This window comes from Microplitis mediator, chromosome 7, assembly GCF_029852145.1.
Source record: "Microplitis mediator isolate UGA2020A chromosome 7, iyMicMedi2.1, whole genome shotgun sequence".
NCBI classification, from domain to species: domain Eukaryota; kingdom Metazoa; phylum Arthropoda; class Insecta; order Hymenoptera; family Braconidae; genus Microplitis; species Microplitis mediator.
This window is the reverse complement of record NC_079975.1, coordinates 17,980,659-17,994,228: the sequence shown is the minus strand read 5'-3', so window position 1 is coordinate 17,994,228 and position 13,570 is coordinate 17,980,659. Positions and strand designations below refer to the sequence as shown.

The 13,570-nt window shown below is 35.4% G+C and overlaps 1 protein-coding gene across 1 annotated transcript; it reads right to left on the bottom strand.

Moving 5' to 3' along the window:
• Nucleotides 1-1,278: 1,278 nt before the first annotated feature.
• LOC130671950 (cilia- and flagella-associated protein 251-like) lies at nucleotides 1,279-2,799 on the bottom strand. Its single transcript, XM_057476100.1, has 2 exons — nucleotides 2,481-2,799; nucleotides 1,279-2,405 (listed from the first exon to the last, which is right to left on the bottom strand). Exons 1-2 carry the CDS (start codon nucleotides 2,797-2,799, stop codon nucleotides 1,279-1,281), a joined length of 1,446 nt encoding a protein of 481 aa, XP_057332083.1.
• Between the last annotated feature and the right edge of the window lie 10,771 nt (nucleotides 2,800-13,570).

The following is a 13,570-nucleotide window of genomic DNA, read 5'->3' as shown; positions in this document are numbered from 1 at the left end:
ATTTCCTTTCGCCTTCTTTATTGCCTCTCTGTACTCTTTTTTTGCTTTAAGTAGTTCCAACTTATATCCTCGGTTGTGGTCCCCTTTTCTTTTTATTAGCTTCTTCAGCGCTTTCCACACTTGTTCTCTTTTATTTTTACACTCGTCGTCAAACCAGTCTTTTTTCCCCTCGTTGCGGCTTCCTCCTTCTTTTCTTCTTTTACTCATACTAGCTTCCTTTGCCCCTGCATATATCAATTCCTTCATATCTTCCCACTTTAATTCTGTTTCTTGCGCTTCGGTCGTTTCACTCCATTTTTCTTGCATTATTTCCATATATTCTTGTGCTTTTTCTTTCTTCCAGATTGTCTTCCTCTATTTTTTTCGTGTCCTCCCCCTGGTTTACATCCTCTTCTGCATTTTTTCCACTGTTTTTCTTATTATGTTCTTCTCTGTATTGTTTTCCTTCGCTTATTTTAAAGGTAACGGGCAAGTGGTCTAGTTCAATTCTTTTTATTATTTTCATCCACTCGATTCCTGATTCCACTCCTCTGTCCAGACTTAGTATCAGATCTAATACCGAGCAACTGTTTTCGCTTTTTCCCCCAGTGAATGTTATTTCTCCATTTTTGTCTCTTTTTAACGTGCCGTTCATTATCCTCAGTCCTAGTTCCTGACACATCTTTAATAATTTTTTTCGTTCATTGTTCACCACTTTATCTTTTGATCTCCTGCTTGTATTATTTTTTTCGTTCATATTTTTTGTGTTTTCTTCCCCAATTCTTGCGTTTAAATCCCCAACGATCGTGATTCTCTCTGCGATGTTTACATTTTCTTCAAAAGTTTTTTTAATCTCTGCTTCAAAATTTACCATCCTCACGTTGTTATATGCCGTTATTATCATATCTTCTAGCTCTCTATTTTTTCCTCTTTTCATTTTAGATAATTTGAATCCGTATTTCCAATTTTCTACCTGCCATTTGTGCATCTCCCCTTTTTTAATTCCTAATATGTGCCCACCGCTCGCCCTTCCTTTTTTACTGCTGCTTTTCATTATTGCATCTATCGCCCACCATTTGAAATTTTTGTTTAACCTATTCAGAGTTTTGTTCCTGTCTTTTTTTTTCCACCCATGTTTCTACCAGTGCCACGACTTCATATTTGTCCACCATTTTATTTATTTCGTTTATTTCGCTCATACCTGCCACATTCCAAAAAAATATAGTGTTTTCTCCTCTACTCCGTTTTGTTTCACTCATACATTCTTCCCCTCTTTTTTTTCTCACCGGAGATTGCTTGTTAGTTTCTGTTCTTTACCACTTCTAGCTCCCCTGTTTTTTCATTCCACTGTTCCCACCTTCCGTCGATGCAGATTTTCATATAGCTTCTCCTCGTAGATGCTCCTTTTTCCCGTTGTATCTGCTCTACATTTCTGAGCCATGCGTTTACCTCTTGCTCTCTTGTTGTTAGATCGTCATCTAAAAATATGTCTGAACCTTTCAGGTTCCCTCTGTTTTTCATAAAATCAATTTTTTCTGCAAAACTCTCACAATACACCATTAATAGATTTTCTGAGTAGATGTTAAATTTTTTATTACTTAAATTTACCTGGAGTTTCTCCTCTATTTGTCTTACCGCTTGTTTGCTGTCTGCGCACTTGTGTCTTATACATATATTGTTTCTCCTCTTCCTTCTTTTTGCTATTTCCTCAATGAAGTCATTCATGCTCAGCTTTTTGGGTTGCTCCCAGCTGTGATTTTTTGACGTCTTCCCGCCGCCACCTTTAGTACCTTCTTTGTCCGTCGCTCTCTTTTTTCCATCTCCGTTGTCGTCTTGGCTGTGCGCAGCTGTACCTATCTCGAGTTGGCTTGCACCCTGTTTTGTAGCACTCTGCTGCGGGTTGTTGCTTGCGTCTGCGCGGAGCGGTTGTCTGTTGTTGTTTGCGTCTGTGCGTAGCGGTTGTCCGTTGCTTAGGTCCCTCTGCCTTTGCTCTCCATCAAGTCTTCTTCTGTCTGTGTGCACTTCGTCCCATCTTTCTGGCACGTAATCTTCGTTATTATAAACCCGCTCTGTACGTTGACCATCACTGTTCTGTTGATTTCTACAATCGTCCCTCTGCTCTCGCTCTTTCTCTATTCTTCTTTTCATCTCTTCCCTCTCACTTTCTGCTTCCCATCGTCTCCTTATTAAATCATTTCTCTCTTTTCTCCAACATCTTCTTTCCTCTTCTAGTTTTTGTCTCCTTTCTTTTGCCTCGCTTTGGTACATTTTTGCCTCACTTTGATACGCTTGGCATTTGGAGCACGCGCCACCTGTTATTGTTTCCAGCCCTTTTTTTAAACTGTATTGTACTGCTTTAAGTTCCGCTGACACAATTGCACTTTTCTCTTCCATATCTTTGCAGATAAGTTTTCCTAGGTTTCCCACTTTTTTTGAAACATTTTTTAGCACAGACAAAACTTCCGCTTGTAGTTTGTCACTTTCATTTTTTTGTTCATTACATATATATTTTTCTATTTTTTTGAGACTTTCTTTCCAGTCTATCCCATCTTCACTTTCTTCTTTTCTATCCATTTTGTCTTCCCCATTTGTTCTTTTAATTTCTGGCTGTCCTTCATTACTGTCCTTTATTTTGTCACTGTCATTTCCTGTTTTTTCCACTATCGTTGCGTTAAGTTCCTCCTCCTCACTTCCGTCGGTATCGTTGCCACCCTCGACTTTGTTTTTTTCATCTATCTCTTTCTGATTACTGTCTTCCATCTCATTCTTATTGCTGTCACTTGTTAGCCATTTTTCCATGCCTGCTTGCTCCACCCCCATACCCGTCTTGCTCCTCGTCTTGTACATTTTCCCTCTCAATTTAGCGTGCCTAACCTATATTTCTACCACTCACTTTTCCTGGTCAGCACACTAATTTTCTGCTTGTACTTTGCACTTCTTTTCTTTTGCTTATTAACCACTAATTTTTATCTTTCAGACTTCCACTTTTTTGTATTTTTTTATTTACTTATTTTCGTTATTTTTATATTTTTTCACTTATCTCTACACTCTCGTGATATTCGCTTTCGCCACCTATCGGTCAATTCCCCAGCGATTTAACATAATTTAAATCGACTAATATATAGATATACACTTAGCATAGAGTAAATCGTTTTCCTTAGTAAGGGTTAATCAATAATGGATTTTTATCATTTAAGACTTGCACTGTCGGATGAAAATATATAGGCCTGTTGATCTACAGAATCAATTTTCCCATCAATAATGGCTTTTATCTTAGTCTAAAAAATATTTTGTTGATTTTACAATTATCAAAGTACACACAGTCATTTAATTTAACAAAAAGCCATTCATGCTAAAGCAGCTATTTTATACTCTTGAATGAAACTCGCACCATTGCATAAGAGTATGGGCCTGTAGTTCTACAGAATTAACCCTTCGTCACCCGCATCACTTTTTCATCCTTCGTCACTCGCACGGTGAGCGCTGCGCCGCCGCGTTAAATCAAGCGCGCTGTTGCCACATTTTTCAGATTGCTAAATCTATATAAAAAATAATCTAAATGAAATTTTTTTTAATAATTAATTTATCGAAATTAAAAAATAAAAGATAGATTTTCCATTTTGTTTTTAATTTTTTTTATTAGGAATTACTCCGTTTCAATTAAAATTAAATTTTTTTTAACAACAATTTTATTTAAAAAATCGCTTGCTCATAAAATTATTACTCAGATGTATTTTAATAAATTATTTATTGTTGATATTATTATTATTATTATTGTTAATATTATTAATTCTATAATTATTAATAATGCTTCTATTGTTATAGAATTTTTTCATTATTTGAACTCAAAATTAATTAAAAACAAAATAAAATTCAATTACCTGTTGTGGTTATAACCTCGAAATTCTTCTTGAATATTATACACAAATTACATATAATATAAATATATATTCGTAAATATAATAATTAATATTTAAATAACATATTGTTGTTTGTGACAAAATACTTATTACGCGTAGAATTATTCTTAATTATTAATAAAAAATGTATCTCTATTAAGAGAGAATACCTAAATGTCAAACCTAAATATTTATATATCTATATCGTACAAGAGAATATTACCACACACAAGTTGGCAGCAGCGCGCGGCGGACATTTACCGGTTACTAACTCGCACTAGGCGGCGTCGCGCCGCTTTTCAATTTCTTTCGCATGAAAATATTTTTTTTTAACAAAATAATTTATTTCTTAGGAGCGGCTAATACTATAAATTCTTTTAGAATGTCTAATTCAAGCATTCTAATTTTTTCGACGTCATTCGTCACCGTAATTATGAGAAAATTGCATAATTGTAAAAAAGGCGGCGCCGCGCTCATTGAGCGAGTGACGAAGGGTTAATTATTACGTAGACTAATGGCCCGTACTATAGTCTCGAAATTTTTAATCAACTTTAATAATTGTAAAAAATGTTCACAGAAAATAAGTTGAACATCGAATCATGATTATGCAATTAACTATCAATTTTTTTTAATTAATACTTGCTCTCTTGCATAAGAGTATGGGCCTGTAGATCTACAGAATTAATTATTACATAGACTAATGGCCCGTACTACAGTCTCGAAATTTTTAATCAACTTTAATAATTTTAAAAAATGCCCACAGACAACAAATTTGACATCGAGTCATCAATATCTAATTAACTATTAATTTATCTTAATAAATACTTGCTCTCTTGCATAAGAGTATGGGCCTGTAGATTTACAGATTTAATGATCACGCATAGGCTAACGGCTCGTACTACAGTCTCGAATTGTTAATCAACTTTAATAATTGTAAAAAATGCTCACAGAAATTAAGTTGAACATCGAATCATGATTACCCTCGCAGATTTGAATCACGGTGGAAACACCGTGGAAGTGTAAACACCGTGGATCCACCGTGGTTACACGGTGGGTTTGTTCCATTTCACCACCGGGTATACACAGTGTATCCACTATGATTACGCGGTGTATCCACCGTCCCGTGTAAAAAAGTTCGGGAATTCCGGCGGTGATTCTGCAGAATTCCTAAGGAATTCATATTTGTGTCAAAATCGGACTTCCGGATGAATTCCGAATGAAAACTAGTCCGCTCGAATACCGATGAATTATTTTCAGATTACTAAATAAAAAATTTTTGTTTCCTACTTTAAAAATAATTTATAAAATACTCATGTTATTTTCCGCTAGAACTTGGCTGGAATTCTGCAAGAGCTTTTTGGAAGTCCTCCAGAATTCATCCGGTGTTCGAGCGGAAATTTTAGGACATTGGTATAAAATAATCACTTGGTAAATTCATTGAAAGTCCACTTGAATTCCGATGAATTTTGGCAGTAATCTAAACCCAAAATTTTAAATCTCCACTTTATTAATAATTTATTGAATAGTCAAGTCCTAATCCAATAGAACTCAGCTGGAATTCTGCCAGAGCTTTTTTGGAAGTCCTCCAGAATTCATCCGGTGTTCGAGAAGAAATTTTAGGACATTGGTATAAATTAAAAACTTGTCAAACTCATTTAAAGACCGCTTGTATTCCGATGAATTGTTACCAGCAAGACTCTGAATCGAACATTTCCCATCGGCTACTCTTAAAAATAATTTTACTGCTCTTCATGTACCTCCGCAAGATGTGACTAAGATCTTACTAGGAATTCGTTATGTGATAAAACCTTTTTTTCTATCTAGGAAATCTTACATTATTTTTCTTGATTTCATCTTTCTGCAATTACGTCCGTTCAGCTAATATTACTGTTTTTTTACTGAAATTCTTACCATCCGTTACGGTAAAGTCGCATGACTAGTTTTCATTCGGAATTCATCCGGAAGTCCGATTTTGACACAAATATGAATTCCTTAGGAATTCTGCAGAATCACCGCCGGAATTCCCGAACTTTTTTACACGGGGTGATTCCACGGTGGCTTGACCACTGTGTATACACGGAGTTTCCACTGTGATTACGCGGTGTATCCACCGTGATTCCACGGTGGCTTTGTGCTATTTCACCACCGTGTTTCCACGGTGTATCCACCGCGTAATCACAGTGGAAACACCGTGTATACACAGTGGTCAAGCCACCGTGGAATCACGGTGGATACACCGCGTAATCACAGTGGTAAAATGGAACAAACCCACCGTGTTTCCACCGTGATTCAAATCTGCGAGGGTATGCAATTAGCTATTAATTTTTTTCAATTAATACTTGCTCTCTTGCATAAGAGTATGGGCCTGTAGATCTACAGAATTAATTATTACATAGACTAATGGCTCATACTACAGTCTCGAATTTTTAATCAACTTTGATGACTCGATGTCAAATTTGTTGTCTGTGGGCATTTTTTACAATTATTAAAGTTGATTAACTATTCGAGACTGTAGTACGAGCCATTAGTCTATGTGATCATTAAATCTGTAGATCTACAGGCCCATACTCTTATGCAAGAGAGCAAGTATAAATTAAAATAAATTAATAGTTAATTAGATATTGATGATTCGATGTTCCCCTGGCAGTTTTGAATCACCCTGGAAACAGCCTGGAAACACCCTAGGAGTGGAAACTCGGTGGAATCACGGTGGATTCAGGTGATTATTTTAAATCACTTCAAATTGTTTTGAATCATTTTTCTTAATCAGAGAAATATGAATAGCTATATATTTATTTCAATATCTGTGTGTATTCTTAATAATTGTTACACTTATCAACAAATTTTAATCTTGTCATTGAAGCGATTAGTGTATGTGATAAAAATTCTGTAGATCTACAGGCCTGTATTCCGATACGACAGCGGGTTTTAAATTTACAACGCACATATACTTGCTTTCTTTTTCCTCCCCTCCGATCGTTCGTTTTCTCACGTCGAGCTATTTCATTTTACTCAATTTTTCGTTTGTTACTCGCCATCTATTTGCTCTCTGACGAAACTTTTCCACCGACTGTTTTATCGTATTTTTAGAGTCGATAGTTTAGAAATTTTGTTGCATAGAGAACTTAATACAGAGAGTTGTTAGCACGAAATCTATCTAGGCTTCGTGGTTGTTAGTCTGCCGTGATGCCGAATGTTTTTTTTTTTCACCATGTCACTGATTAGCTATTGAGACTTCGCTTTTTAGGCGATTAATAAAACGTGGATAGCCAATATGAGTTGAATAAAACTATGGGCGCAACATGTAGGGTAAGTCATAATCCGTCACCCGCGATGTGTTTAGCACTTGTCTCCGATGCGCAGTATGCACTCGCTTCGCTCGTGCCTGCGCACCTGCGGCTCGTGCTAAACGCATCGCGCTGACACATTATGAATCACTTACCCGGAAAAATCCTATGGGTTTCCAGGTGTCTCCCTCAAGTTGTTCGAGTTTCGCGCCGATGGCTGTGGAAGATGCGTCAGTGGTGAGAGATAGAGGATCGGTCGACGACGGGAATGTCAACAGCGTGACTGAAGAGAGTTCGTGTTTACAAGCCTCGAATGCTTCGTCGGCTTCTTGAGTCCAGATTACCTTAGTTTTATCATTTTTTATTGAATGTTTCAGATATTTATTGAGAGGAAGCATTAAGCTAGCAGCTTCTGGGATGCATCGCCGGTAATAATTCATCATTCCGAGAAATCTTCGGAGCTTGCTAATTGTTTCTGGCTTTGGAAAGTCGATGATTGCCTGCCCTGATTAAAAAAAATGATTAAAAATGATTTCACACGTTAAATGTCCATAAGAGACAGGATTAGAAATGATTTGAAGGATTAAAAAGTATTTAAAATGATTAAAAAACAAATCATTTTAAATACTTTTTAATCATTTTTTTTAATCAGGGTGAACGCGTTCGTTCGTGGGAGCGTACCCGTGCTCGCTGATGTGGAAACCCAAGAAGTCGATCTCTGCTTGGTCAAATAGACATTTTTTTGCGTTGATGACTAGGTTATGTTTTTTTATTCTTCCATTATTATACGAACCTGTTCTTCATGTTGTTCTTCGTTGTTCGAAAAGATGAGTATATCGTCAATGTAGACGAATATAAAGTCCAAATCCCTAAATAATTCGTCCATATAGCGTTGCCAGGATGGACCAGCATTTTTGAGACCGTAGGGCATCCCTAGGTACTCAAAAAGACCCCATGGGGTTATTATTGCTGTTTTCTTCACGTCTTCAGGATGTACTGGTTATTGCAGATACGCTTTTTGTAAGTCCAGTTTTGTGAATCTTTTTTTACCACGTAGGCGTGAGAAAAGGTCAAGTATCAACGGAGGAGGATAATTATCCGGAACAGTTACCTGGTTGAGATTGCGGTAGTCACCACACATCCTCCAGGAGTTTTTCTTCGTCAGATGAATGGGACTGGAGTATCTGCTGCTGGAGGGTCTGATTATACCCGCGTCGAGCAGTTCTTTGAGCTGAGCTTTGGCTGCGGAGGCTTTTTCGCCCGATATTTTGCGTGTACGAGCAGTAACTGGCGGTCCTACGGTTATAATTCTGTGTGCAAAGGTTGTAGAGGCGAGCTGTGGTTTCCCAATCGGGCGAGTGACTTTAATGTGTTTTTTTATATAGTAGTTCAAGATACTTTGGTGGCAGATCCGAGTTGATTGTCGAGATGCCGTAGTATTTGGTTTCGATAGCTTTCCCTTTCGAAGATAGTTGTGTAATTGGATCGATCAATTGTTGGTTTTTTAGGTCAATCAAGAGGTTGTAGTGAGCGAGAAAGTCAGCACCAATGATAGCAGTATCTATATCCGCTATGATGAATGCCCAGGAAAAGTCTCTGCGGAGGTTCAGCCCGAGATTGATCACTTTAGTACCATAAGTATTGATTGGCGTTGTGTTTGCGGCGAAGAGAGTCAGTTGATCGACTTCGCGGTTCTGTCGAAAGGTTTTGAAATGGTTCCGTTTTGAAATGAAGTTTGCCGAGACATAGCCATGACAGATGGAGATGTCCTCAACACTTCAATGAACCGATCAGCAAACTCCGCCACTATTTCCAGCGGAAGTTTACTCGTGGTGATGAGATGGGGTTTGATGTTCGGAGGAAGCTTGTCCAGCCATAGCTGTTGTAGGACGCAGTCATCAACAGCACCATTAGCCAGCTCACGCATTTTTCGTAGTAGTTGTGATGGTGTTTTTCCGTCCAGAGTGGTTTCACTTATGAGTTTGTGCACTTGTTTTTGTCTGGAATCAGAAAGTCGTGAGAGGATAGCTGTTTTTAGAGTTTGGTACTTCTCTGTCGCAGGTTCCTGGCGAATGACATCCGCGAGTTGATCAATTGTTGTTGCGTCTAGTTCCCTTATGACGTCGACGTATTTGATCCTGTTATTGACTATTCCTGCGGTGTCAAATACGGCTTCCACCATTATAAACCAGATTTCTGGTCTTTCTTTCATAAAAACTGGCAGTTTTGGTTTTTCCATGGGCGTCTGTACTGTTTGGTTTCTCTGCATCAAGTTGTTGTATGCGATTAGTTGTTGTAACGTAAGTGGATTTTGCATACCTGAGTTTGTGGTGTTTGGCAGTGTGGTTTTGTTCCCAGTGTCACCAGCTTTGCTGTTGTCAGTATTCAGTCCAGCCGGTATCTGGCCGGTCAATATGCTGTTCAAATCACTGAACAAATTCGTGTTAAACGCAGTTTGTATTTTTGTGTCCAAACCTGGGTTCTCCGTGTTGCCGCTGTTCGTGGACTTGGCCTTGCCATCTGCGTCGTAACCCAGGAACTCTTGATCCGAGTAATCCAACAGACTTTGATTAAGGTCAACTGCTTTTATTGGGGAATGTTGCAATCCCATCATGTGATCGCTCTTATTTGTCACTTAATATTTATTTTGTTATTTTATTTTATAGTTTATCTTTTTATTTATGCTGAATGCGATAAAAAATGGCCGCCTTTTCTGTATATTTTTTGGCGGGCACGCGATGCTGTACCACGATGTAAAATATCACGTCGGGGTCACCAATTGTAGTATCTATATCACTAATACTACTAAATAAGTGGTACACAGCGTATATAATTATTTTGTACTTTATTTATAAACAATATCACGTTTACAACAAATATATTATTTAAATAATTTCTTATTTCACTCTATAGCTATAGCGTCGTTTCTTCTTATATATTATTCTTATTATTATTATTATTATTATTATTATTATCAGTCTTACCAACTCTCCGGTTGGTTTTTTCCTTCTTTTTCCGTTGGTGGCGTCGAGGCGTGTTCGTGACGACTTTTGCCGCTGTGGTGTGACCGAGGAGACTTAGCCGCCACAAAGCAAGTGACAATGCTGCCATCTAGTGAATTTCTAACAACTTATCTTACCATATAAATACTAATAGTTAATGCTTAAAAGCTATAAATTAAAATATATTTTATGCAATGGTTTAAATAACTAAAACTAATACGAATATTCTCTAAAAGATACAAAATATTATTTATTTAAACAAAAGATATCGTTATTAACCTTAAATATGAACCTATATGAAATTTTAAAGATAAAGATGTAATAATAACTATTAAATAAAGAGACTTTTATGATTATAATAATATGATTTATGTAATTTCATATTTATTGCATGATTTAATGGTTGATAGTTATTTGAAAAGACAATTTTAAAATGGAACATGAAAAAATTTATTTTTATTCGACTTTAAAATGATTACTTGTACAAGCTAAAACTGAAATATCTCGGTAAATTTCGGTAATACAATTATCGATTTCTTTCATAGTTTTTATTTGAGAATAAATTGTAATTGAAAATTTTCGCCACAAACGCCTATATAGATGCAAATGACCAAATTTATGACGGTTTTTAATATGACCGTAAATTTTGCATCAATTCTCCAAAAATGCTTTATTAAAAAATTCTGTCAAAAACGTTTATATAGATGCTAATGACGAAATTTGTGACCGTTTGAAACGTGACTGTCATTCCAGCATCACAGAATTTTTTTAAAATTATGTGATGGTCCCAAGACGGTCCCTATAACTGTTTCCTGACCGAAAATAAAAATGACGGTCATTCCGCATCTCTAACCCTGATATAGCCACCTTAACCGTAAGTTAACTTCAAGTAGTGTTGTTTCGATTTTGGGGTTGCCATTAGATAGTCCTAACGGACATGCTGGACAACGTACTACTCTGGCAAATACGACATCTAGAAATCGTGACAATGTTAACAACGCTACATCTGGTAATTACGACATTCGTCCAGCGTGACATTTGGCAAAGTCGACAAATATGTTATGTGACGTTTAGAAATATGGACATCTTAACATAAGGACAATGCGTACACTGTGACAATTGTCAAATGTCACATTTGAAAATGTTACCACTCACTTACAAGCGACATATGGATAGCGCGACAGTTGAGCATACCCAGGAAGGAATCGCCAATGGTATCAATTGGCCGAGTCTTTGGCCAGTTGTAATTTGCCAAGCCTTGGGAAGTGACCATGGGCCAGACTAGGTCCGAGCCTAGGCCCTACCCTGTTGAAAACATCCAATACAGTCCCATACAGAACAATAGAATTTGTAATAGTTTGTATGTAATCTATCTGGAAGAGAAAATTTCCAGATAGAGTTAGATTTGGAATCTATTGGAATCTATATGTAAGTCCATTACAGCGGGTTTTTTTTATTGGAATTAATAGGACTGTAATGTTATTTGTATTAATATGGATCCTATCTGCACCTTACCTGTAGGTTTGTATCTGTTCTTGTCGTAAGTCTGTATGGACATAAAAACCTATGTGGATTTCCGAATACGAAGTAGAAAATGTTTTTAATGGTTTTAAATGGAATTTCCACAGTCGAAAAAAAATGTGTTTTATTTTTGTAACAGCTACATTCAAAACATCGGAATCATGAAGTAATTCCAGATAAGCCGGAAATGAATAACCTATCTGCAAACATCAATAGCATGACTTTGTGATCTATGTTTTTTTATGAACAGCTACGGACATAATCAAATCTCCTATCTATCAGAATATCTTTGGAATTACAGCGACAAAAGCACATTAAAAAACAACACTTCTAGTGGATTATCCAGCTTCACAAGCAAAGTTATTTTAAAGTTTTTTACCTGTAAGTCACTATTAAAAAATACTTCTAAATTTTATGGAATCAAGCGGAATATCTACAGTCTGTGAAATTATATATATATAGTGCCTTAAAACAATGTGATATCAAATGGACTATCCACATTATATTTTTATGCCAAGTCTAGTGTTATGTATCTGGATATACCCAAGTGTAGCTGTGGGACGCTATAAGAATATCCAGCATTGCATTAAGATTACTTTTAAATATTTTTATTTGTAAATACAATTAAGAGTGCTTTAAAACTATATGATATCAAAGGGACTATCCAGAAGAGATTCATATTCCAAATCTGATGTCATATTTGGATATGTACTACTCTGGTATGCTGTCTGTCAATAGTTTTGATAAGTTGTTCTTCAGTTTCTAGAAAACTCAATTGCTTATCAATTTTTTAAAATATTATTTATATAATTCCCTTCAAATAAACTTTTTTTTTACTTTTTGCTTCAAATATCTTATAAACTATTAAAAATACGATAAGAACTGAATATATTCAACGATTAATGGAGAATAAGAAAGCCTTGAAGTGTTCGTCGTATCTTCAATAGTTTATATGTTATTCTAGTAACAACACTCTAAAACCAAGTGTGTAGTCAAAATTAACACACTTCCCAAATATCATTGAAACGCCATAAGCAATCTATAGATATTTAATACACCGTGAAACGTGTTTTAAATGACTACAAAAAACTATAGTTTCGCTTATGGCCTTAAACATAGAACACATTTAATATGTGTTAAAATAATACACTTGTAACACACTTGGTTTTAGAGTGAAATAAAGGAAAACAGAAAGGTAGCGACAAGTCCCAGTGTACAATAATTTATAAAATTTTATAAAAAATAGAAAAAAAACTTTTCTGAAAAAAGGAAACACATGGTCGATTTTAGTATTTTTTTAGTATCTAATAAAAAATTTAGTACAAAAATTCATTTCTTTGCAACAAATTGTTTGTTTAATAAACAAATGAAAAATGAAGATAAAATAATTTTTTTCTATAATATAAAAAAACATAAATAATGATTTTAGACAAAATGGTTCCTTAATATTAATATTAAGCAACAAAAACAAATTGTTAACTAGCAAATGTGTTTTTCAGCAATAAAAAAATTTTTTGAGGAAACGATTTTTTTCTTGAAAATCATTATTTCCATTAAGGATCAGATTCACAAAAAAAAATTTTTTTAATTTTATTAACAATGTATTTGTTTATAACAAATATTTAAACAATGCCAGTAAAATTTTTTTAAAAATTTCTGTTATGTAGCTCCTAACAATGAAAAAACAAATTAACTAAAAAAATTAAAAAAAAAAATTTCTTGGTTGCTTTAGTTACAATTTTCATTTTTCAATGCTTTAGATTGTTAATAAAAAAGTGAAAAATCCAAATTTTTTGATTTTTCCAACGGCAATCTTTTTTAAACCTTTTTAAGAATCGCTCCAAGAGGTGAAAAAAATTCTAGGTTTTTAGTTTAGACATAA

Coding starts and splice junctions, on each gene's coding strand:
- LOC130671950 (XM_057476100.1), bottom strand. CDS start 2,799: ATGGGGGTGGAGCAAGCAGGCATGGAAAAATGGCTAACAAGTGACAGC. Junction 2,406..2,480: donor AAAAATAGAAAAATATATAT/GTAATGAACAAA, acceptor TTTCAAAAAAAG/TGGGAAACCTAGGAAAACTT.